This window comes from Grus americana, chromosome 13 (assembly GCF_028858705.1).
Source record: "Grus americana isolate bGruAme1 chromosome 13, bGruAme1.mat, whole genome shotgun sequence".
Classification (NCBI taxonomy): Eukaryota; Metazoa; Chordata; class Aves; order Gruiformes; family Gruidae; genus Grus; species Grus americana.
The window spans coordinates 1,348,951-1,374,182 of record NC_072864.1 but is presented as its reverse complement, the minus strand read 5'-3'; the positions used below and the strand labels follow the sequence as shown (position 1 = coordinate 1,374,182).

Here is a 25,232-nt window from a genome sequence, read left to right as displayed (position 1 = left end):
ACCCCGGCATCAGGCCAGGCCTGGCTGACCAGGCAGGAGTCAGCTGTGTCTCCTGCGCTCCCTCCCGGGAAGACGAGCCCCGAGCTGCCGTGACTGCGAGGCAGGACCCGGGGCACCCGTGTCCCCTCAGGCCAGGCCCCAAGATGGCGCCGCCGACTCCTCCCGCCCCGCCCAAGATGGCGGCGGGCGGGCGGTACCCCAAGATGGTTCGCTCCTCCCCTCGCCCGACCTCCCCAAGATGGCGGCGGAGCGCTGCGCTCCTCCCCTTCGTGGCGGCCCCAAGATGGCGGGCGGCGGGGAGCCCGAGCCGGGTCCGGAGCTGGAGCGGGTGGTGGAGGCGCTGGAGCTGCTGCTGCGGCCGCCGCCGCCCGCCGGGCCCGGTGAGCGGGATGGCGAGGCCGGGCCCGGCCCGGAGGGCGCTCTGCGACCGGAGACCCTGCGCAGTAACGCGGCGGCGCTGGAGGAGCGGCTGCGGCGAGTGCCGGGCTGGGCGGCGCTGCGCGGCCTGCGCGATACCGTGCTGGCCCGGGTCCCCGTGCTGGCCGCCGGGGCGGCGAGCGAGGCCGAGCCGGGCTGGGCCGCGGCCTGCGGGCTGCTGGCGCTGCTGCTGTGCCTGAAGGAGCGGCTGGCCGCGCTCGCTGCTGCCCCCGCCGCCCGCGGGACCGGGCCTGGGGCCGCGCCGCCGCCCAGCGCCGACACGCTGAGTGTGGCTCAGGGCCGGGCGGTGGGGCGGGCGCTGCGGGCCGCCGTGGGCCTGGGCCTGGTGCCATACCTGCCGCCGGGCGTGGGGCAGCGCCCGGGGCCCCCCGTGCCACCCCCGCCGGCCACCCGCGGGGTCCGGCTCCATGCTGTCACTGCCGCCCTGGCCCAGCTGGCCCAGCACCCCGCGCTGGGCACCCCGCTCCTCGCCCGCCACCTCGGCCTCATCCTTGCCGGCCTCTGCTTGCTGGGCCACGGCCCCGCCGCCCTCAGTGAGGTCCGTGGGCTCCTTCTCCCGCTCCCCCATTGCGGTTGGTGCCGGTGTGCGTGCCCAGCCCTGCCAAAAACATGTCAGGGTCACCCGCTGAGCCTGAGCCCGCTCCCCACGCTCCGTGGCTGAGCCTGTGGCCGTGCTGGGCTCCTGCTCGCTGAGCAGGCTGCCACTTGCCTGGTGGCAGCTCCCACGCTCTGTGTGCTCATCTCCGTATGAGGGAACAGATGGGAGCCTGGCAAGGGGCTGGAGGGGCACCGGCACGTGGCGAGGTCCAGCGGGTTTAGCACCGGCAGCCAGGCTGCCCTCACCACCCTGGGGTTTGTTTTTTTCCAGGGCGTTTCGGACGTGGAGCGAGCGCGGTGCCGGGACGCCCTGCAGCACATCCTGGACCGTGTCTACCAGCCGCTGGCGGTGCGGGAGCTGCTTGTCCTGCAGGGACGGCCCAAGCAGGTACCACCGGCAGCGGGGCCGTCCCTGGTACGGGGTGCATACCACCCGTGGTGCTGGGATCCCACACTCAGAGGGTGCCGTCGCTGCTCTCCTGGAAACATTCTTACACCTTAAAAAACACCTGTCCCCAAGTGCTGTGCGAACGCACGGGCGAAGTTGCCAGGTGCACAGCGCTCGTGTGGCCGCAGCTCGGGCCCCGCTGTGGGTGCGTGTGAGCTCAGGGACTCTCCTTGCAGCACGTGCTGCCTTGGTTTGGCAGTTCCATCCGCTGTGCCCAGCTGACCCTTGGGTTGGGATTGCACGCCGTTCCCGAGCAGGCAGAGGCTGGCTGTCTCATGCGCGAGGGCCGTGGAGGGTCTGTGCGAGGCACTTGCGCAGGGCAGCGCTCTCGGTGTGTGCTGTGGTTCTTCCACGTAAAAGCAGTGGTCTCCTGGTTAAACAAAACCCAGGCTGATATTTGGACAATGCCCTTAAAACCAGGCTTGAACTGGTCGGGCAGTTGGACCAGATGATCACTGTAGGTCCCTTCCAACTGGAAATACTCCATTTATTCTGTCCCCCGCCAGCACCGCGGTCCCAGCCTGCCTCCTCGGGCTGTCCAAGCAAGCACCCCCATTCGAACCGCTCGCTTTGTGGGTTCGCAGCCATTGGACGGCAATCCCGGGGGATCGCTTTGCTCGCGGTGCCACCTCCGCAGCCCCGCGCTCTGTGCCGGCTCCCAGCAGAGCTCACTGCTGCGGACTCCTTACCACATCAAACCCGACTCGTCCCCAAGCACTCCATGCACCGTTTAGTAACGAGGCAGTCGGAGCTGCTGCCTGACCCTGAGAGGCTCTAATTAAAGGAGGGAAGCTCTGCGTGAGGGGATGCTCCTGGGAAGGTTGGCCTCTCTCATTAAGCCCTAATTTGCTTTGTGCCACTGGCTGAAGAAGTGATTTATTTAAAACCTGTCCCTGTCCTGTGCTCCTAGCTGGTCTCAAGCCCTGCGGGGCAGGGTGCCGGCTGTTTGCCTGTTAGTGGGGGTTTGCACAGGAGTGTGCAAATCTGCTCCTTAGCCTGCTCCTTTGTTTCCTTTCAGAGTCCTCCCTCTCCTGGGGAAGAAACAAAGCCAGCCCTCGCGCGGGCTCCAGCGTGGCTGCGGCGCCTTTGTGGTCAGCTGCTCTCTGAGAGGCTGATGAAACCCAACGGGGTTCAGGCTGTGGTTCGGGGCGTCATGGAGGGAACGGGCGGTGAGTAGGGTGCTCTGACGCTGCTCTTGGCTTCCAGGGTGGCAGATTAAAAGAGACTGTGATGATGTGTCTGAGACGTTTCATCCCCTGAGACGCCCAGGAGAGACGGTGCCATCAGAGCGCTGAAATGGGAAACAGCTTTTGTCAGGCCAAGCTGACTTTGTAACACCCGCACGGATTTTTTTTTTTCCCTCTGTGCTGAACTCCCAAATGGTGAATGCCTTTAGTTGGGGTATGCTGTCATGTCTGAGGTCCAGACTGAAAGCTTCCAAACTCATTTCCTCTGTTTATGCCTCCGTGGGGCCGCACCTCGTGTGTGTATGGAGCGCGGTTCGTTCCGAGGAGCTGCGCTGGTGCTGGTTTGGCGGGAGCCCTGCTCAGCACTGGTGGGGTGAGACCCATCCCGCTCCGGGGCTCGGCCACCTTCCTCCCCTGCTCTCCGTTTCCTGCCAGGGAGGGAAGCTGTTGCTCTCCAAAAGCCGAATCCCACGGTTTTTAGTGCCAAAGCCTCCTCTGGCCAATACCAACCTGATGACACTGGCCAAGCACGACCTCCCTCCACCTTTTGGCTCATACACCTATTTGTAGAAGTTGTTTTCCATTATCAAAGGTCTCGGATGGTAATTTTTCCCCTTCTGTTGTTAAGTTCAGGTGTCTCCTGAAAGGTGCTTGGTTTAAAGAGAGTAATAAAAGCTAGAAATGCAATTTTGGGCCAGAAACACCTGGCTTCAGCCAAAACTGGCCCTGCTGTTTGCTGTCAGTCTGAGCTGATCTTGGCTTTCTGCTGGTGTAGCAGGTGGCGCTGGTGCTGAAGCAGCAGCTGTGGACTGGAGAAAATGCGATGCGGTTGCAAAGATCCTGGCTTCCTGCCCGCAGCAGTGCCTTTCCCTTGAGGACTACTACAGCGTGGTGTGCCCCCAGGTCGGTCCCGCTCTCCTGGCTTGGTGAGCGTTGATAATGTCGCTTCTGCTTGAGCATGGCCTGGCTCAAGCTGTGACAACGTGGAGATGTTTTTCTGCTGCTCTGGCAGTGGGGTACGTTTCCACCCCGCTTTTGAATTTTTCCATATTTGATTGAAACGTGGGGAAATGTTGCCTGATCGCACGAGCGGAGCTCTTGCTTCCAGCCTTTGGCTGTGGGAGTGGTGCAGGCTCGTGGTTTGAGCCCAGAAACGTGTCCTGCCTTGACGTGTGTGCGGGAAGGAGACTGGCTCTTCCACGTCTGGAATGTCGTGCCAAATGTCCAGCAAAGCAGCGTACAGGAGACTCCTCAGTCTCTGCTGTTGGCTGCGAGGAGTCAGCCTGTCTCCCCCTGTCCCGAGGAGCTTCTGATCTTTGTTCCTTTATCATGGATTTTCTTCCAGATTCTGGACTTGCTGCACATCCAGGACAAACGCACGGCACGCCAATTCCAGCGCGTGGCCACCGCGACGCTGCTCACCATGGCGAAAGAGCACCCTCAGCTGGCAGAGAAGCACCTGCTCCAGCCCCTCTTGGCGCCGCTCCTGCGGTGCTCCGAGGCAGCAGGTACCCGCTGGTCTCTGCCCAGCCACATGTGGCAGAAGGGTCTGGTGTTTTTTCTCACTGATCTTTGTCTTTCCATCAGAATTTTCTCAGGGGCTGGTGGCTGGGCTGCTGAGCATGCAAGCCCAGCTCTGTCAGTTATGAATGCGTCTGTGTGGTTGGGTGCCCCGTAGTTACTAGCACTTGAATCAAATTGCTCTAGCGTAAGAGCCAAGTAGTGGGGTTTCTGCCATTTGCTCTTTGGGAAACTCTCCAGTCTGACAGTCTCCTTTGGGGCTTCCGGATGGAAAGCCATCAGTTCCCCACGCTGACCGAAGAGCTCTCCGGGGAAAAATCCATCAAGAAGTTGTGGTCTGCTTTGATTTGCTTGTAACCTTGCGGAGTTTACAACACTGCAGTGATATTTAGCGCTGCTAACGAGAGCTTGTCGGTTCCCGTGCTGCCCTGATGGAGGGGAGGGAGGGCGGGCAAGAGAACTATCAAAGTGCTCTCTGGTGCTGGGCACGGTGGGGTTGCCATTCTGCTGGGGACCCCTCAGTACGTGGGGGTGCTGAGATTTCTTCCCTTTGTTTTCAGAGCTAGCAGTGGAAGAGTTATCGGCAGGGACTGTGCTGGTGACAGAGGCAGAGCTCGGCAGCTGTGTGGAAGACGTGCTCAAGGTATCGTGTCTAATTTGGGCCTGAGGGTAGGCAGGAAAACTTCTCTAAGAGCGAGCAGATTTGAGACTTTCTGAGCAATTCAGTGTGTGTCTTAGACCACAACAAAAAACAGCATCTCCTGCAGTCGTGCTGAGGCGAGAGCTGCACAGAATAACCTTGTACACAGCGCTGCACTGGCAGGACTGCAATGTTACGCCGGATACCAGAGGCACTGCCTGAATCCTTTCAAGCACTCTTGCCCCAAAACATTCTATGAGATGGCAGTGAGCTCTCGCTCGTTTTTTTTCCCCATTGTCTTTCTGGTGTGTCAAAGTAAGAAGAATCTGAGCAGTGGGCTAGTAGCCAGGTGCTTTCATATCCTCTCTCCGTGAGCTGCGGCAAGACCTTCTGAGCGTTGCTAAATTGTGCAGCTTCTGCAGGACCGTTGTGTCTGGGTGCACTGTCAGAGCAGCTTCAGGACTCGGGCTGTGACCGTAGAGCAGGTAACAGTCAAGCAGGCAGGTCCTAGCCAGGAGTACAGGTGGCCCGAGGAAGGACGGATCGCAGGGAATCCTGTCCATGCCAAATCTTCGGAGAATGCCTGAGCTCTCCTCCCAGGCTGTCGCTGGCCCACCCTCCTCTTAGTGCCTCCCTGCCTCGGTTTCCTTGCTGTAGGACGTGGATAATATGGCTCATACTGAGCCCAGTGTTACCTGTGTGGGAGGGAGAACCTGCTGGGAGCTGCTCTGCCTGCCTCCCAGGTCTGCAGAGGGCAGCCTGAGCCAGAGCGCTGGGGCTGGAAGCCTTTCTGCAGCTCCTGCAGCATTAGCCCCTCGCCGAGGGATGGGCTGCAGCCAGCTCTTGCGTTGGGCCAAAATGCTTCCGAATGAGTGACCTGGAAAAGAGAGCACGTGAGGTATCGGCAAGCGCCCGGCTGTGCTGGCCTGCTCAGCGCTGCGGTGAGGGCAGCCCGGCAGGGCCCTGGCTCGTCGTTCGGTGGTTGGGCAGCCGGTTGGCAGTGAGGTGTTCGCAGTGGGCGCGATGAGCCAAACAGATTCGGTGCGGCTCTGAGGCTGCTGAGTTGTAACCGGGGTGAAAAAGAGAGCGAAGGTGAGCTCGGAGGCAACGCAGAGCTGCGGGGAGAGGTGGGATAGCCGCTGCAGTTATCCTAGTCACTGCAGTTAGGAAGCAGAGAGCGTGTGGGAATGGGGCGAGGAGGGTGGGCAGCAGCTCAGCCGCAGGGGAAATGCTGTCAGTGGCTGTGTCCTCGCCTCAGGTGTCCCTGAAACGGGGAACACTGCAGCTGGTCCCTGTTGGGTGTCCCCAGTGGTTCATCTTCCCCTGCTGATACCTTGCAGGGGGCTAAATGCGTTACAGTCTGTCTGGTCCCATTGGACAAGTAAGGTAAATTGATAAGTAAGGAAAAACGAGCAGCCTGTTTTGCAGGGACCGTTCTGAGTTGAACCCCGTGACACGTGAGTTTCCGTGTGCATGAAGTTAATTTTAAGACCGTGGGTGGGTAAAATCCTTCAGCAGCTGCTGCTGGGTGTCCAGCCACCTCCTCCGCTGCCCTGCCCTCCAGAGCTGCTCTTGGTGCAGGATGGTACCTGGAGGCGGTGGTGGGGCCTCGGAGCTGGTCTGCTGAAGCAGGAGGGAGCACTGCAGTTCAGCAGCGTTCCCAGCCCTGATCGGGTCCTGGGGGATGGAGAGGGTTCAGGGAAATGGAAGGAAACTTGGATGTCCAAGGAGAAACACTCTGGCTTTGCCTCTAACACAAAGGTGGTCTGTTACTGACAGGGTCTTGTGGGCAGGACGGTGCAGAGTTGGCACCTTCTGTGGAGCTCCGTCCGGCGAGAGGTCCCTCGCAGCAGCGAGCAGGGTGTTCAGCAGCGCAGAGCTTGGCTCTGGCGTTTGGGGGAGAGGTGGGGTCTGTTTTTGTGCTCCCTATGAAGGAACAGGGCTTTTTGTGGAAGCCTGTCTTTTGAAACCTTTCTCATGGCTCCTTTTCCTGCCGTTCCCACCAGTATCGCCAGTGCCACGCTGTAGGTTTCGCTGCCTGCCCTGACAGCAGCCCAGCTTTCCGCTGTGCCTTCCAACCCAGAAGGACATCTCCAGCCCAGGAATTCAATTTTAAGAAGCTGGTGACTTGCTTCCTGGCATGCCCCTAGGCAGGCTTAGCTCTTAAACGCTGTGATTGTTGTAGTATTTTGCGTAGTAATGATCTGTTGTAACTAGCTGGCAGGCAGAGACCAGTCTGGAGGGCTGCTCTGTGGCTGCCATTCACAATGCGAGAGCTGGGGGAGCGTGGGGCGGATCCCTCCTTAATGGCATAGCGCTGGAGGCCTGACAGCAGCCAGATTAGCTACAGAGACTCCAGCCTGAGGATTTGGGGGGTGTTTTCTTGCCTAGCAAGTGTCATTTGATGCTGAGAAACCATCCTTGGGGCTTCATCAGGGAGGCTTTGTGTACAAAAGGTTTCTGCTTAGGAAGAATGGCTCCAAGGGGATTAACACAGGAAAAAAAGGTCTGTTTGCATCAATAGAGCAAGGCAGAACGTTATCAGGACAATCTCCCTCCTACCTGGGTTGTCACACTGCCTCCAGCAGGCAAAAGCTCTTTGGTCTGTCCCCGGGGCACTTCCAGCCCTGGAGGGAGCCATTGCTCTCCAGCTGCGGAGCCTGGAGGTGCGGGGAGCACCCTGGCGCAAAGAGACAGCGTCCTCTGAGTGGGTAGTTCACCTGCTGACACAGCTGGAAGTCCCTTGGACAACTTGTGAAAAGACTTTATTTCCCCCTTTTTTTTTTAAAGCTAAAAGCTATGGAGGGAGAGAGAGCCTGCTAAAAGGAGGACCTAAACACAACAACCCTGAGTAAACCCTGAGTCTGGCTGGGCAAGGCTTGGTATCTAACCATTCTCTAGACTGACTTTTCCCAGCATTATGGCTTTGACTGAAAGCATCCTACCTGGCTTGTAGTTTTGGATGATTCCTTTAAAAGGATTCAAAAGGAAACGTAATGTCGTAAGACTTCTGTGAGTGTTTTTCCTCCGCTCTGTGGGCAGCAAGGTGGGACCTGTGAGCTGGGAACGGTGGCGTGCCCAGGAAGGGGGTGCTGGTTTCGTGGAGGAGGGCACGGGCAGTGATTCGGGAGATGGAGGAGCGGAGCGTGGCCCTACGGCCTCCTGCAACCCACTCGCTCAGCTCAGCGCGCGTCAGCCCGGCTGCGCTGTGAGGGACTGATCTCTGTATTTGAGATTCAGCTCCAGGTGTGGTATTTCCATAAAGATTTGCTAATTCAGAGGTGCCTGTTGTATCTCTGTAACGCAAGCCCTTGCCCCTAAGCAGCAGACTTCCTGAAGAGCTGGCAGCCTTGTTCCTGTAGCTTGGAGCCCTGCTGTGGTTAAGCAAATACTAGGAGAAAGATGGTGCTGAAGGCTGCTTTTAGTACAGAATATGGCATAATCAGGGAAAACAGGCTCCAGACTGAAAGGAAGGGAGGCTGCAAACCCTCTGCCATCCTCCCTGGCGACAGCCATTCTGCTCAGACGCGTTTTCTGTCCTTCCCGTTGCCTTCCCCCTGCTCCACGCAGGTGTTTGACTCTCCCCCCTGTGCCTTTCTCTCTGTAGGTGTATGTGGTTGGAAATGACAGCTCGAGCGTGCTGCTGGGATCCTTACAGTCAGTCCTGGGAGTGGTTTTTTCCCTCTATTCCTTCGCCAAGCAGAATGTGTCATACTTACGGTAAGAAAGGATTCTGCAAAGCTTCTTCTGGGGTTTCATCTTCGTTCTGCCCACCTCCAAAGGACGTGCTCTACATGAGCACGTACAGAAGCCGAGACCAGTTTTCTCGCCCTGAAGAGCGCTCATTCAAAGTAGGCATAACCGCAGGCACAGGCAGGGTACGTGACCTTACCGGCAGCCCTGTGCCCGAGGAAGCAGTTCTCGTATTAGTCTTCTGTCTTTCCTGAAGCTGAAATGTTCGATGTAGAGGCCAGCGTGCCCCACGGGAGCCTTGGGAGTGCCGGTTAGCTCTCAGTGCCTGCCTGGGAGCAGGGATTGTGGCTGTCTGTGGACAGAGATGGTGACCCCGGGACCTGGCTGGATGTCAGAAGGATCTGTGCACAAGGGATGTAAAAACAGAATAAAAACTGGGTAAAAGAGCTTGAGCGCTGGCTCTTGGAAGTACAAGATCATTCTTCTCCGATCTGGGGTAGGACCTGCCTCTCAGCAGCTGCCCCTCTGCCCAGATCCCCCACGACTGGTGTACGATGGTCAGCCCCATGTGTGTTCGTCATGGTGGCCGGGACAGCGGTGGCCGGTGCTGGCTGTTCTGTCTCCTCACAGGCTTTCCGTGGGCTGCCCTGCGTGTGGGCCAGCCTAGCGAATACACTCCCGGTGGGTTTACACTTCACTTTGGTGATACTGGCATATGTGAACTGGAGGCTTTCCCTGAAAGGTCTGTGTAGACACGGCCTCTGCTATCATTAAAGATGTTGTTAATCACTTCAAAGAGTAGTGAGTGCTGCGGCAAGTTCGTAGAACAAGCCAGATTAACACTGCTGCTGGGTGAACAGAGTCGCTGCTCGCTTCTCTCTTTGCAAAGGAATTTGGCAGGGGTAACTAAAACCACAGCTGCCTGCAAGTGTTCGGGTTTCCAGACCCCTGGCACAGCACTGCTCCACCTCATTAACCTGCATCTTTCCTTGGCAGGGGTTTCCGTGCCACCTTCTGTGCTCCCGTCTCCTTCCTCCTCTCCCTTGGCACAGCCATCAGCTCTGTGCTTTGTCATGTTGGCGTGAAGCACCGGGCACGGCGTGCTGAGGCTGCGTGGAGGTGGCTGTCCTTTGTGCAGACACGCTGTTCAGGCAGCGCGCTCCCTTCCTTGCTGGGCTGAAACCTTCAGGGACCCAGATCCTTCCGTCAGGGACCCAGAAGGACGGGATGTGCTGCTGATCCCCTTGTAAACTGACACAAATGCCTTCAGCTGCTGGAGCTGTCTGCCCCGAGCGTCCCAAGGAGTGTCCGTAGCTGCTCCAGAGCACTCTTGTCTTTTCCCTCGCCCCGAGAGATGCCTGGTCCCGTGGCACTGCTGGGGTGCAGCGGGCAGAGCAAGGTCACGGCTGCTTTCTCTCTCCAGCTCCCCGTGCCAGGAGATCCTGCTGTGGTTCTTGGAGAAATCGGAGCGAGAGGCGTCGCTGGCCGTGCTGGAAGGCTTTGCAGGGCTGAACAGCAGCGTGCACTCCCTTCACCCGCGGTGCCAGTTCTGCGTGGGCGCTGAGGGTGGTGCCACCATTGCGGTGGAGGAGACGGTCAGGTGAGCGGTGCTGGGGCAGTGCTGGGTGTGGAGGGCAGTCCCCAGGCATCATTCAGCATGTAGAGCTTTTCACGGCATGCCTGGCAGAGAGAGCCTGGGCAGCCTGGGGCTGCCGGTGCCATCCCACTGTGGTCTGGTCCTCCCCAACCGCCCAGGGAGCTGGCTGGCGGTGCTGAGCTCAGGCAGGTGATGCTTCCACGCAGCCTCCGGGTTCCCTGCACACAATGCAGAGCTCTGACTTTCAGCCCTGAAAAGCAGCACGCTCTGAGTGTTAGTGTGCACTCTCTGCCTGCTTTTCCTGAGTCTTGCCTGCGGTGTGTCTGGGAATGGGATATGCTGCTTCAGTCCCAACGCTCCCCAAATTCAACTTCCACCCTCCAGCCCGAGCCTGTCTCGTGGCAGATCGTGGCTGCGTGGAGCGAGCGGAATCCCTCGGGCGCAGGTGGCACCGTCGCGGCAAGGACTCTAGCCGTGCCAGTGCTGCGGAGCCAGCGACTGAGCTCCCCTCCTGCTCCTGCAGATGGTCTCTACAAGTAGAGGCAGAGCGTGGCCATGTGGGGAATAAACTGCAGCCATTAGACTCCAGCCATGCAAAATGGGACTGTTGAGCAGTGTGACATTTGGTTTAAAGAGGGGTAGCTGTTATTTGGCAGGTATGAGCCCCAGGCAGTGTTACCAAGCAGGGTGGGTGTGCCAGGAGCCGGGTGCGCTCGTAACAAACCCCCGTACAAATACGCTGCTTTTGATTTCATTTCAGTCTATTCCTGGCCTGAATTAGAAAAAGGTCTGCCCCAGGGTTCGCGCTGGTTAAACTGGGTATACTTTAAAATTACTCTTTAATGGCCATGGCTCTGCCCATGTCTGTCCTACTCTTATGGTTATGACCCATGCGTGAATTAGCCAGCGCTAATCCCATTCTTTATAGGATGGCTGGATTAAACGTCTGTGTTGTACTCATCATTTCTTTTAACGTTATGTTTTTAATTAATAAATGGAGTGCGTGATCATGTAGGCCAGCTGAACTGAGCAGTAGTTTGGCTCAGCTGCCTCCAGGCTTCCGCTCGGTGGTAGAGCTCTGAAAAGGGGGTTTCCAAGAGAAGGCAGACACGAGATTTCACCTTGCCGTGGAGGGCGTCTGGGCACGTGCATGTTGGTGACACAGTGACCTGTTTCAGCGACGAAGATGAGGCCCTTTACCAGAAGGTTTCCTTGGAGCAGTGCCGTGTGGAGAACTTGGTGGAGCTCTTGTCTCACTGCCAGAAGAGTGGTCTAGCCGGAGACTTCTTCATCCGCTGCCTGAAGGTAAGGGCAGACGAGTCTCAGTTTGGGGCATATCTGCAGGAACGGTTTCCCTGGGCCAAGCAGACGGCAAAGGGGACCGAGCGTGCCCTGACGTGTCTCGGGAGCACCGAGCCGGGGTTTGGCACGTGGTGGAGCAGTCCTGCTGCGTGCCGGGCAGGAGAGCCCTGGAGAGGGAGGTGACCCTGGTCCCTGAAGGGGTCAGCCCTCGTTCCCCCAGGCTCTTTGGACAACAGGACCAGGTCTGAACTGTAACGTGCATTTGAGGCTGTCAGTAATCCCTGTTGGTCCCTGCTCGGAGCCCCGTGGTTCCCTCCTGGCCTGCCTGGGCTGTGCTTTCTGTGTCCTCGCTGGCAGGTGGAGCCCCAGCCCATGGTCCCACGGGGGTTTGCAGTGTCCTGGGTGTAGGGACACTGCTGTGACACGGGTGGGACGCCCAGGAGCCATGGGCAGCTCTCGGAGACCTTTTTGATGTACCGAGTGGAAGGTCTTGGTCACGTGAGGAGTCAGCACAAGCTCTGCAGAGCGGACAGGGCATCCGGGTGCTGCACCCAGGACCACTGGCATGATAACCGCTGTGTTCCTGGCACCGATTTGCCTGTATTTAACCGTTGCCTCTCCATGCCCCGTCCTTCCTTCCTGCAGGCGCTGACTTGCGTGGCTGCGGAGGATGAGGTGGCTTCGAAGTTGGCTGTGGTGCCTGGAGGGAGTCTCCTGGAGCTGGAGCAGTACCATGCTGCGCAGAGGAGGAAGCTGCTGGTCCTGCAGCTCGTGGCCACGCTGTGTGAGAGCGTCTCGGACACCGTGTTCACAGACGTTGCTCAGGTTGGTCACGGCAAAGCCCTGGGGGATTGGCGGCTGGGGCGTGTGGCAGACCGAGCTCTGGGCCGCTGGGCTCTAAGGAGACAGTGGCTGTCAAACAGCTGGAAAAAGCTAAAGCGTCCCCAGGAAAAGCAGTTTATCGATTCAGTTGGAAGCGTCTCAACAAGACAGTGTCCTACGCAGTGCTGGCAGGAAAGACAGAGTCACCTGCAGAGACCGGAGGGAGCAGCCCAGCAGACATCTTCATCTTGGTGTCTGTGGTTGCGTATTAAAAGCCAGGAGAGAAGTCTGGGTGTTAATCAGAACTCTGATTTGCCAGCTTCTCATCTTTATTTTGAACAAAACTTATTCCTAAGTTTAACAAAGCTTACAACAGACCTTGTAGGCGAGCGCTTGCTGCCCGTCCACGGTGTCGGTGCCTGGTTTTTCTGACATGTCTCAGCAGCCACCTCCGGAAGCTGTGGTGGCTGGGCTGCCAGCCAGGCTGGCACGGCACGGCACTGCGTCCTGCTTGCCCCTTGTCCGCAATGAGGCCGTTTGTAGCTTTTCTCTGGTTTCTGCCGCCGAGACGCCCACACCGAGTGGTGTGGCCGGTCATCAGGGTTGGTGTAACCGTGCTCATGTGGTCAGCACTTGTCCATTTCGTCATGGGCGGCCACAAAATTTATTAAGTATCGGAATTTCAAAAGCCAGCTGAGACTTACTGATGCTGGTACCAAAAAGGATTGTTAAAAATGGCACTTCTGACCCGCGCTGCAGCAGCGCCGAAGGGGATCGGCTGCCCTGCGCCGGGCCAGGTTGGGAAGGCTGTTGGGCACTGAGGGCAGCGCAGTATTCCCCAGCTGATCGGTGTATTTTAACTTCCTCATCCGATGTGGGTTTTGGTCTTGTTTTTTTTTTTTTTAACTTGGTGACCTGGTTATGCAGTTAACTGTGACTGGCTTGAGCAGAGGTGGTCACAGCTAACGCAGGTTTCCTCACTTTTCTCTTTGGGACAAAGGAGCCTTTGTGTGCGCTCTGCAGTGACAGAGGGGACGCAGCCGGTGCCACTGCGGCGCTTGTCAGTGCAGCACCCAGCGCTGCTTTGTCCTCACCTGCCTCTCCATCACACCCACGCACGCAGGACCTGCTCCGCTCCAGGGCCAGAAAGTCAGGATGGGAGATGGGGAAGGATTTTCCAGGTTTCTGGGTCCAGGCGTGAGTCTGGTATCAAAAGAAACAACCACCAGAAAAGAACCCCAGACAAAAAAGCCATTGTACTTCCACCTGGGGGTTGTATTTCAGGGAGGGCTCCCTCGGGTTGGGACAGAAGTTGCGGAGCTGTTTTTAAGCCGGTTCCTCCGGGGCGTTTGTTCTTGCTGGGGGCACGCTGGAGTGTGGCTTTGTGCTTAACAGGGTGGGAGCAAGGGGGATCCCTCTTCCTAAAGCCAGACCCCGGGACTGGCGGCAGCTGTGGGCCCCCTCCCTTGCACAGTTACATCTTATTTACCATTTCTGCCCCTCACAACTGAGGTTCACGAGACTGATTTGATTTCCTTGATACGCCAAGGATGCTTTCCTCCTGCGTGAGACAGAAACATGCCCCAGGGGTTTCTTTTTCAAGCTTTTGTCCCCTTCCAGATTAAGGTGGGGTGTTTTTCCTTCTAGATTAGCTTTTTTTTAAAAAAAACTTTTTGTTTTTCTCAGTAGCTATCTACTGAAGGATTATTTGTTCCTCATGTTCCTATTTTTTTTGCATTAAATATAATTCCACCCCATTCAGCTTGTGTGTCACTGTTTTGTGAGAGCAGGTGTTCTGACACTTGTTCTTACTTTCTTGCTGTTTGATGGCATTTCTTTTCTGGGCTAATCAGCCCAGAAGGTACCTAAACCTTTTCCGCAGCCCCTCCCAGCCAGCCTCCCCCTCCCTGCAGAAGGGATGAGTTTAACAAAGCTGGCAGCGATCGCTTCTCCTGCTGATGAGGAAACGCCGTTGCCTGCACCCACCGCCTGTGCCCCGGAGGCTGGAAATGTGGGGTTTGGTGCAATAGAACCTTATTGCCCTTGTAGTTTGTTTTCCAAAATAGGAGTGAAATAGTTCCTCTTCTTTTGCAACATGCCTGTTACATAGGAACGACCCCGATCCAGCCCCTTCCCAGCACCGCTGTGTGCCTGGGTGCTGCCGCAGCCAGCGAGCTTGCCCGGAGCCACGCGGTGCCAACGCAGCTGGGAAAGGCGTGGAGGAAATAAACTCACTCATTTCAAGGCCCGTTAGAAAAGCAGGAAGCCTGTGGGATCAAAGATGTTGGTGCCAAGTGTCAAGACGGCTGATGCCAGGCAGGCAGGATCCTTATGGGCTTGGGGGGAGGAAAAAAAAACCCAACCAGTATTGTGAGAAAATCACAAAATGAGTGACACAGAGTAAATGGCCCGGCTCCGGTGTCGGCTGCCTGTGGGTGAATGGTGGTGACACGGGGGAGCCGTGGGGCAGGAGCTGGAGCCCGGGGCAGGGCTGCTGGCTGGGAACGGCCCCGGCCTGGGGCAGGGAAGGGGCTGTGCTCTTCCCCAGAGCTTGTGACTTTTGTCGTAATGAAGTTTATCGGAGCTGCGCTAAATCCCTGCTCGATTCTGGCCGTGCCGTGTGCCAGTGGCTTGCAGCACCGGTGCCTGCCCAGAGCTGCGGGCTCCTCAGCCCTCGCTGTCTCTGCATCTGTTTGAATTTTCCAAGGCCAGCACCGTTCCATGCGAGAACCGTTCGTGTTTCCCTGTTGTTGCCACCACCCCGACCATCCCTCTCAGACCCAGCCCAGTTGCCTGGGAAGCACGAAGGGTTCATACGCCGTGGTGCCAGAGACAGGCTCGGGCTGGAGAAATACAAAAAGGTGCAGACAGAGACAGCGAGAGCAGAAGAGGACGCGGTTCTGGGAGGGCACCCCGAGGTGGGCAGGGGCAGGCTCCTTGGTGCACCCCGGGGATCTCGCCCCCACCCCTAACTGCCCTTCCCTGCGCTCTCCGCTGGCAGGTGGAGGAGTTCGTGGCAGCCACGCTGCAGCGGGCCTGCATCAGCCCGGCGCGGGGCCCCGGCGCAGCAGCAGAGGCGCAGACTCTCGCCATGGCCATGGGGCTCGTGGCCGCCATGCTCGGCGGAGCCGTCCAGGTGAGGGGGCGAAGCCGGGGTGCTTGGCGGCCGTGGGGTGCGGGGGGGGGCCGGATGCTGGGCACCCAGGGGGGCCGCAGCCAGTGCTCCGAGGTCTGGGTGAGCCGGGTTCCCTCTTCATGTATATATGTATATATATATTATTGTTCCTTGGAGCAGTGCCAGGGCGCTGGCCAAGGGTTTGATCCCAGCAGAACACCCGTGATAGCTCAGTTATTTAATTTAAAATCCAAAACCTGCTTCCAAGAAGGCGCTGATGACAGAGCAGCACAGTCCCATACAGCATCTTAAATACCAACAGTCCATCCTGTGCATCCCCACACGTCCGCGGGCTCCATCTCTGGAGCACAATAGACTTCCAGGTGTTTCATGAAGTTACCATTGTTGAAAATCCTCTATACACCCTGCCCCGACACCCCGTTAACCGGGGAGTGATCGCATATTTATTAGAGCTCTGCAATCACTCTGGCTTGCGCTTCCATCACTGAGCTGCCAGGGTTGCTTCATCCCCGGACTCGCCTAAAGGAAAATCCAACTGTTAATGGGAAAAAATAATTTATTGTGTCTTATTGCTAAATTCCTAACGTTGGGAAAAGAACATTAGTTAGAGAAAACTTAAAACCAGAGTCTCCCGGCTCTAACGGGCCCCCTCCCAGGCGAGCTTCTGCTCCGGCGTTAATGGGAGCAACTTAACTGGGCAGATTGTATGCCAAAGGTTTTGGAGGCAGCTGGAAAGCTGTTGGGTTCCAACGGCCAAGGGTTTTTTACAGTCATCAACAGCTCCCCAAAATCTCTGCTAATGCATCACTTTTCACGTCTTACAGCCCAGATTTTGCTTCTGGGGTTAGCAGTTAAATCCAATTTAGGGCAGAAACTTTCCCCCTCGGGTGCTGCAGCCTCAGGACAGGGGGACAGGTCACAGCTGCCGTGCCTGGAGCTTCTTTGCAGGCAGGACCGAAGGCAGGACCAAAGGCAAGCCCTGCACGGCGCTGGCAGGATGGTGGGAGGGATGAGCCCCTGTGCTGAGTGTGAGGGTCCCACGCCGACGCCACTCTTCTTCGGGCTCTTGCCCTTCCCACCTTCTCCCACGGCTCGTGGGGTGGGGATGGAGGGCGGCCAGCTTGGTGTTGCCGAGGGGGCTACAAAATGGCCTCTGGGGCTCATGGAGCTCTGGGCTGCCTGCCTGCCTTGCCAGGAGCATCCTGGGGGTCAAACCGTTGCAGCGGTGCCAGCGCTGCTTCTCTTCCCCCCGCAGCTGCAATCCAGCGACTTCGCCGTGCTGAAGCGGCTGGTGCCGCTGCTGGAGGAGCTCTCCCGCACCTACCCCGAGCCCCTCACCCAGGAGCTGGCCACGGACCTGCGCATTGCCATCTGCACCCACGGGGCCTTCCGCCCCAACACTGTGGGTGCCGCTGCCGACGGCGTGCTGGGAAAGAAGCCGGGGCCGGGCGTGCAGAGCCCTGCCAGCATCCCCAGCGGAGGCCCAAGCCCCGGGGGTGACTGCAGCAGCCCCGTGGCTCCTAGGGAGAGGAGCGAAGAGCAGAGCATGTGCCATGAGCCCGACACCACGAGTCCCGCTCCAGCCCCGTGTGCCGACAGCCCGGCCGCGGCTGGGCTCCAGGAGCTCCTGGTATCAGCCTACGACCCCCAGCCCCCCAGCCGGGCAGCTGCCCTGCGCCACCTCGCCAGCCTGATCACGCACCGGGACCCGGAGGCGCTTCAGCTTCAGGAGAAACTCCTCCAGGTACTGGGCTCCTGCTGCGGTCCCCATCCTGTGCTGCGGTGTGGAGCTGGGGACGGTCCGTATGATGGGAGCCCTCTGACATTGCCGTCACCATCGGTTGAAGGCACCGGGCAAGAGGGACCAGGGCTGCTGCGTGCGCTGCCGGCACAGCACAGGGCCGCTGCTGACGGTGTTTCCCTCTCCTCGTAGGTGTTCCTGGAGAACATGCAGCACGAGGACGCCTTCGTCTACCTCTCCGCCATCCAAGGTGAGCGATGCCGGGGCAATGCCAGTGCTTTGTAGGAGAAGGTTTTGTGCTGGGGGGGGATTTGGGCAGCAAGGGCAAAGAGCAACGGAGCTGCAGCCAGGCTGGGGCTCAGCATCTCCTGCCCTCCCAGACTGCGTCTTCGTGCCATTCGGTCGAGCCTGGAGCCGCGTCTGGGCTCCGTGCCGTGTTCCCAAGGCCGGCAGGCTTCGTCTCCCAGTTGTGCTTTCTCAGTGGGTAATTAGTTCATTTACTCTCTGACTTAATTGCTGATCTGCACAGACCACAAATGCCTCCTCTGTTGAGCCCTGGGCAGGTTCACGTGCGGGGTGTCCCCCAGGAGGACAGCCAGGTCACCGTCCCCGTGCCGGGTCCGTGCCGCCAGCCTGGGGCTGTGGTTTCAGCAGTGTGGGCACAGCCCCGGCCCTGCACCTGGCTGACAATTTGGCTCACTGGCCTGTTTGGCTGAGGCTGGCAGAGGAGCCGGGGCCGTGGGAACCCTCTGGTGCTCCCTCGGCGCTCTGCCACGACCATCCCCGTGGTGACTACCAACCGGTGCCGGCCAGCCATGTGGACGTGCAACCACAGCAGCTTTCTCCGGGTCGGTTCCCCGATCCATCTCATGGCTCACAAATTGCTGTCCCCGCTGAGGGGGGAAGCAGCAGCAGCAGGCACGCACCCGGCCCCGCTGCTGGTCTGGCCGTGCAGGCAGGAGGTGGGGAGCAGGCAACGGGCTGGCAGGAGAGCAGCGTGCCCTTCACCCCACACTGGGCTGCTGCTGGGGGCACTGAGTGGCACTGCCACTCACGCCGCTTCCTGGGATACCCTCGGGTCCGTGCTTGCTCCGGCACACTCGGCGCAACCCCGTGGCACCGAGCTTCCCGTCAGGATTTGCAGGCAGACGCCTCCGCCCCCAGGATGACCCAGGTGCCCTGTGCGACGGCTGTGCTGGCGGGTCGCAGAGTGCCGGGTTGCTTGGAAGGGAGGTGCTGTTCCCATGACCCGAAGCAATACCGGCGCCGCCGGGAGCCCCGGCTGCCGTTGGGCAGGTAACCTTCAGCGGCAGCTGGAAAAGGAGCTTATCACTCTGCTTCCCTCTGCCTGTACAGTCTTGAGCAGGACGGGTTCGTCCTTGCCCTGCCAGTGAAACACAAACGCTTCAACCGTCCCCGGGTGATTAATGCACCCAGTGCAGCTGCCTCCACGTTTCGCAGCCTGGCTGTGGTTGTGATTAACCCTGACGCCGTTCCTTGCGGTGGTGACTCACCCAACCCGCGCCGCCAGCGGCACCTGTGGCATTCCGCGCGCGGTGCTGGCAACTGTGCCAGGCGGGCTGCCCGCTGCCCTGGTCGGGCTCCCTGCTGCAGCAGCAAGGCTTGGCCACCAGCCGGCTGTGCCGGTGCCAGGACCAGAGCCGGCTGTCGTGGCATTGCTGGGTATCACAGAGCTGGGCTCCGGCGAGGTGATGCCAGAGGAGAGGTCGCTGCCCTGCCAGACGTGCCCAGGCTTGCGGAGGGTAACCCACGCCGGGCGCCATGCGATAACCGGGGAACGGGGTTGGAGGTGAAGGCGGCTGCTCCTGGAGGGCAGAGGAGCTGGGGCTCGCCCTGACTCAGCACTTGGCACTGCCGGGGCAGCCTCTGCCGTCTCCCTTTCCCTGGAGGGCAGCTGCCTTTCCCCATCGGAGAGGCGCCCGCCGCCTGGGGAGCCCGGTGCTGCCGGAGCCCTGCCTGGCGCTTGCCCCCAGCCCGCATCTCTACAGGGGTGGCAAAGCCAGCACAGCCCCACGGCACAGCCCGGCACGCATCCCGTGTCCGGGGACTGAGCCCTTCTCATCCCGGGGCACGCGGCAGGCACGGGGCACACTCGCGCTCTGGCTCCCAGCCTGGCCAGGCAAACCTGGGGGGGTCGTGGTGCTCTGATGGGGACAAGGACACACCAGCAGCAGGTGCCTGATGGCTGGGAGCTGGGAGCAGCGACCAGACGCTGTGCCTGAGCATCATCTGCGGTACCCGGCTGCCCCAGCACTGGGCCAGCCTGGGACATGCCACACTGTCTGATGGCCGGCATGCCAAGTCAACGCTCGGTCGCTGAACGTTAACCAGCAGCAATTAATGGGCATCTGCCGCCAACTGCTAAATTATTTATTTTGCAGCTTGGCACCCAACCGGACCCGGTGCTGGGCTGCCCCGGCGCTGTGGCTTTGTGCAGAGGGGCTGTGGGATGTACCGCGGTGCAGGGGGACCCACAAGGGCGCCGGGATGGCACAGCTGAGGGCGGTGGAACGTGCCACCCATGAGCCTGGCCCTGACCCACGTTTTCCTCGCTCTTCCTCAGGCGTTGCCTTGCTCTCCAGCGAGTACCCAGAGCGGATCCTGCCCGTCTTGCTGGCACGGTACGGGTGCCCGGTGCGCGGCACGGAGGACGCTGCAGCCACCGTCACCAGGATGAAGCTGGGCGAGGTGCTGATGCGGGTCACCCGGGCGCTGGGTGAGTCTGCAGCCACGTCCATGGGCACGGCAATGGTGGCCGCAGCCGGCAGCCGCAGCTCCCATGGCCCAGCCGCTCAGGGGCGGCTGACTGGGGTTTGCCGGTGGGCAATGATCCTGCCGGCAGCCCACCATCCCCTCAGCCGGCAGCGCTGGGCTCGGAGGCTGCTGGGAAGCGCCCGGACACGCAGGGCTGGGGGGTGGGAGCTGGATGAGGCCTTTCCGGCAGCGACTGTTGGGACACGTCCTAAAATGCCTCGTCTCATTCCCCGGCAGAGGCCAGGCCAGCAAGAGCAGGCGGCCTGAGCTCTCCGCTGCCGGGGCGGCCGGGCAGGGGTCCCCAGTCTCCGGCCAGGCGCTTTGTTCCCTGGTCGGCCACGACAGAGCCACCTCCCCCTGCAGAGCTCAGACCGCTGATCCCTGGGGCTCCCCTGGGGCCTGTGCCATGTGCCGGCTGCCTGGCCTGCCGGAGCTCTCCTCCGGACACTGCGGTGTCCCCTGGCCGCGGCGGCATCCCTGGGCTCTGCTGGCTGCAGGCATCCTGCCGGGGCTGGTGGTCCCTGGGCCGGATCGTGCCGCTGCCCTGCCCCGCTGCCGGGACGGAGACGGGGCACCCTCTGGGCCGGCAATCCCGTCGTCTCCCCGTGGAGCTCCAGCAAGTGGTGTGAGGGGCAGCGGAGCTGCTCAGCCTCTGCGGGCCCCTGGGCATTGTTCGTGTGTCCAGCCCTCGCCTTGCCCGGCACCGCAGCCACATCACGCTGGGTTTCCCTCGGCAGCTGCCCACGGCAGGGCTGGCAGTGGGACGGTGGGCACGGCCTCCACTGCGGCTCTCCCCCCTCTCCGTGGTGCCTCTGCCGCGGGCAGCGACTCCGGCACGTCCTGGCTCGCCTGGGTATTTATAGAACAAATTGCACGAAGTTGTTTTTGTTGCAAAGCTTCAGGATTCAAGAGTGAGGATTTACCCGGTGCTTCCAGCAGCGCTCTGCTCTGTGCAGCAGCGGTTTGGAGCTCTCCTGCTGCAGCCTGGGGACCACCGTGCCTCCCTCCTGCCCCGTCCCTGTCCCCGTCCCTGCCCAGTGGCTGCCCGCCATCCCACTGGAGCGGCTCTTTTCCCATCCAGGAATTTTGCAGCAGGCGCCTGTCGCCCAGCAAACGGCCAGCATGGGCAGTGGTGGCTGGAAGCCTGCAGCAGCCGTGTCCCAAGCGCACGGCACCGTTCCTCAGCCTGCAGCAACGTGGGGCCGAGGGCCACGGAGACCTCACACCGACCCAGTTCGCTTTCCCAGCAAACCCATTAACTCTGCTCCGGGTGCGCTGTGGCAGACCTTTTCCCTTCTCTGTCAGGGAGCACGCGCCTTGCTCGCTGCGGGAAGGGAAACACTCTGTGCTCTTTGCGCGGCCGTCCGGCACGAGGCCGGAGTGCCATTGCCTTCAGAGGGGATGCGTTGTGCCCAGAGCATCCAGCGCTGCTCGGACCGCCATAACACCAGCTCCCGGGGTGCAAGCACGGAGCAGGCTGCATTCCCACGGCAGCATGGCCACCCTGGGCATCACGATGCTGCCCCGAGCTCTCCCACCCTGTGCTGCGCAGGCTCCGTCCCTGCCCCTCTGAGCGCGCGGTCTGTTAGTAACGGGGATGGCCATGCAAGAAGAGTGAAGCTACGACAGGCCGGTTGTACAGAAGGGACCCGGCCGCCTGCCGCCTTGCCTGTTCCTGCCCAGCTCTTGGCCACGGCGTGCAGTGTTTCCCCTCCTCACACACGGCGGGTGCTACTAAAGTGGTCCCCGTAGGGCTTATTCCCATCCCTGCATCCCAGGGCATCCCGGAGCATCCCACCGCCTCCATCAGCTGCAGGACACCAGCGTCCAAGGGGCTTCCAGAGCTCGGGAGAGCCGGGAAACCACGGAGCTGGCGGGCTGGCGAGCCTGCCAGAGCTTCCTCCTTTCCTCCGTTGCTCCCGGTGGGAGCCATGCCCGCGCCGCGGGACGTGCGGCCGCCGGCCCAGGGCGCCTCTTGCGCTGGGTGATTGCTCATGCCGGTCACGGGCTCTGCACGCCAACCTCTAATTAGGCGGCTCACACATCCGCGGCGCCTCCATGTGCTAATTGGGGCGGGGGGTTGTGTGGCTGAATTACGTGAGAATTCGGGCTTCGCGCTTCGTTTCTGTGCGCTTGTCTCTGCGGTCGCCTCTGAGCAGCCGGGGGGATGTGGGATGCGCCCAGCGGCCCCAGACAAAGCTCTTTGCCGTGGGGTGTGCGCTGTCGGGGTTTGCCGGCGTCCCAGGGGACCGCGTCGCAGGCGCTACAGGCTCCGTCTGTGCCTCGCCCAGAGCTGCGCTCGGGTCCCCGCGCTCAGCACGCTCCAGATGTTGCATCCAGCTGTTCGGTGGTGCTGCAAGTGGTGGGGGGGTCCCGATCCGGCTGCTCCGGATGGAGCCGGGACTTTGGCAGGAAGGGGCTGTGGGTTTTTCCTCACCCGTGACGTGCCGCTCCGCTCTCTCTTGCAGGGGACATGGTGTTCCAGCACCGGGAGCCGCTGGTGCAGGCCTTCCTGCGGGGCGTGCGGGACCCCGACGGCACGCTGCGGGCCAGCAGCCTCTCCAACCTGGGCGAGCTCTGCCAGCGCCTCGGCTTTCAGCTGGGCTCCATCATCCAGGAGGTACCGGCTCCGCGCCGGCACTGCCGGCCCCTTCCCTGCATCCTTGCCTGGGGAGCGCCGGACCATTGCTCGTTAACGAGAGCGGTTCGTTAGCAGACGGCATGGCTGCTGAGCGTTTGTTGCTGAGGGGACAACAGCCTGGGGTTTCCATAAAGGACACGACTGATATTTGCTCATAGCAGAGAGTATAAAAGTCATTGGACCCGAAGCAAACGCTCGGGAAATTCTAGCCCTGGTTTTTAGGGCTAAAAGCTTTATAATCAGCTAAAGATGTCGCTTGTGCAGGGAAGCGATAGCCCAAGGAAACACAGCGGTGCCTGCTCCACCCGTGGCAGTCCTACTGCAGGACCTGGGGGCAGTTGGCACCTGCCAGCAGCACCTCCTCCCCCTTAATGAGACCTCGTTACCCTTCCCCGTTATCACCAGGCAGCTGATGGCTGGGGGGGTGCCCGGCCCTCTCCCTCTGGTGGGTCTGTGCCCCCGCGGACACCAGCGCTTTGGCCCCCGGTGCCTCCTGGAGCAGGAGGGACGTCAGGAGACGTCAGGAGACGTCAGGGATGCGGCGCTCTTCCCCGGGTCCCCGCTCGCAGCCGCTCGGCATCGGTGGGGTACCGGCGGCGTTTGACGAGATGCCAATGCACCACACGCAGCTATTTCGGGAACACGCTAGCTCTGCTAATTCTCCCGGCTGTCACTGCCAGGGGTTTAATTAGGTTCCTTTGACTCTGCCTGCTTTTTATAAAGCTTTCCAGGCCCCCGAGAGAGGGAGGGCTGCTCGAGGCCCTGCGCCCCGCAAAAAGCCGATGCCCCCGGTTGGGTGCTCGGCAGTGGAACACGCGGCTGCCCCAGGCTGAGCGCAGGGGTCCATCCTCATCCTCCAGCCCTAGGCCACCGAGGGACATCAGTCCGGCTGCTCTGTCGGGTCCCCCCGCATTCCCCTGCTGATGCTCCCCCCGCCGTGTCCTCGCAGGTCACCTCCTGCTTGACGGCCGTAGCCAAGACGGACCCCGAGGCGGAGGTGCGAAGAGCCGCCGTGCACGTGGTGGTGCTGCTGCTGCGGGGGCTCAGCGAGAAGGCCACCGAGGTGGGTCACCTCCCCGCCCGTCCCCGGGGCAGTGGCGGCCCACGCCAGGCTCCTGGGCACCCCCGGGCACCGGCACCGTGCTCCTCGGGGACAGCCCCTGCCCTCCGGGGGCTGCAGGGCTCCTTCCCCGTCCCCTGGTGTCAGGACCTCCGGCTTGTGCCTCCCCCACTGAAGGGCTCCTTCAGCGCTGGAGCGAGGGGACTTCACCGGGGCGTCCCTCTGAACTGCGTGGCTGTGCCGCAGGGCAGTGCTGGATCTCGGTAGCCGTGGGAGTTGTTTGTCACTGATTGACTTGGAAATGCCCTGTTTTTCCGTGGGCAGCAGCCTCCCTCCCCACTTCCCAGCAAGGAGCGCGTGGGAACTCGGCTCCCGTGGAGGAAACGGCCGGTTCCTGGTGGGAACACCCGCAGCGGGGATCTCGGCTTCCCCTCGTGCCCCATGCCGGAGGGACGCTGTGCTGCACCGTTGTGCTGGGCTGTGCTGCCGGCGTTTGGGGAAACTGAGTCACAGGAGGGCCGGGGCTTGCACCTGAGGTGGTGCAGTGGTGGTGGTGCCGCCGTGTCCTGGCACCGGCAGCGCCGGTAGAAGGGGCAGCGCCGCGCCTGCCAGGGCACGCTGAGGGTTGTGTTTTGGGTTGTTGGCGGGTGCGGGCGAGGTGCCGGCAAGTGCTGATGGTTCTGCCCACTCTGCCCAGGTGCTGCGGGACGTCCTGCGGGACCTCTACCGCCTGCTGAAGCACGTGGTGGCGGCCGAGCCCGACGGTGCGACGGTGCTGCACGCCCAGCTGGCGCTGGAGGAGCTGGACGCGGTGATGAGGAGGGTCCTCTTCCCCCCGCAGACGCTGGAGAAGAAGATCGTGGTGCTGCCGTAGCGGGGCTGGGGCCGCAGAAACAAACTTTTCCTGCTCTGGTGCTGGGGCCAAGCAGCTCCCCGAGGGGAAGGGTTTGCTGTGCCACCGGGACGCTGCCGGCGGGTGCCAGCCGGGAAGGAAACCGCAGCCTGGGGAGGGCAGTTGGTCACCCCCGGACTCCCCACGGCCGGGGCAGGGGGTCCTCGCTGGGACGAGGTGGGGGATTAAATGCAGATGTGCTCAGCCCTGCGCCCGTGACATCTCTGGGAGCCGCGCAAAGCCCCTGGGTGCCACCGTGGCCGTGTCCTGGCCCGTGGCTGAGCCGTGCTCGCCCTCGCAAGCTTGGGGTGACGGCGGTGGCGCAGGCCCTGTTGAGCCCACGGCTCCCACGCGAGGGTGGGCGTCAGCCCCCAGGGCCGGCCCTGTGCTGGGGGAGCCGATGGGGCTGGTGCCTCGGGCTCCTGCGTGGCCAACCGGCACCGGGTGCCAGGGCGGCCCCGAGGGGAGCAGCGAGGGAGGGGGAGCTCTGCTGCCTGCACCCCGCAGCGTGGGCAGCGCACCCCAGGCCCTGCCTGCCCCTCCCTCGGCACCGCGCTCACACCACGGGGTTGCTGGAGGGTCCGGGGGCTGCCAAGCTGGCCGGCAGCTCTCACACACTTGCACACTCGCTGCCGGGCACCCATGGGTGTGGAGGGAGCCTTTCTGGGTGCCAGCCCTGGCCGAGGGACGGGGATGATCCCTGGGGGCAACACCTGGCCAGCTTTAGCCAAACCCGAGTGCT

General features: G+C 61.1%; 2 protein-coding genes across 2 annotated transcripts in view; both read left to right on the top strand.

Annotated features, from left to right (window-relative positions):
* Positions 1-25,232, top strand: part of UTP4 (UTP4 small subunit processome component) — a 75,610-nt gene that overhangs the window by 37,594 nt on the left and 12,784 nt on the right. The window lies entirely within an intron of this gene.
* On the top strand, positions 250-24,700 carry TANGO6 (transport and golgi organization 6 homolog). Its single transcript, XM_054840910.1, has 17 exons — positions 250-976; positions 1,307-1,423; positions 2,502-2,652; positions 3,446-3,573; positions 4,016-4,178; positions 4,752-4,834; positions 8,439-8,551; positions 9,948-10,124; positions 11,300-11,426; positions 12,069-12,248; positions 15,247-15,381; positions 16,637-17,125; positions 17,315-17,372; positions 19,707-19,859; positions 22,366-22,517; positions 23,488-23,601; positions 24,296-24,700. Exons 1-17 carry the CDS (start codon positions 284-286, stop codon positions 24,470-24,472), a joined length of 3,210 nt encoding a protein of 1,069 aa, XP_054696885.1. The 5' UTR covers positions 250-283; the 3' UTR covers positions 24,473-24,700.

What these genes read in the sequence shown, in the direction of transcription:
- TANGO6 (XM_054840910.1), top strand. Translation starts at nt 284, where the DNA reads ATGGCGGGCGGCGGGGAGCCCGAGCCGGGTCCGGAGCTGGAGCGGGTG. An exon ending in GCCCCGCCGCCCTCAGTGAG is followed by an intron (nt 977 to 1,306) that starts GTCCGTGGGCTC and finishes GTTTTTTTCCAG; the next exon opens with GGCGTTTCGGACGTGGAGCG. An exon ending in TTCAGGAGAAACTCCTCCAG is followed by an intron (nt 17,126 to 17,314) that starts GTACTGGGCTCC and finishes CTCTCCTCGTAG; the next exon opens with GTGTTCCTGGAGAACATGCA.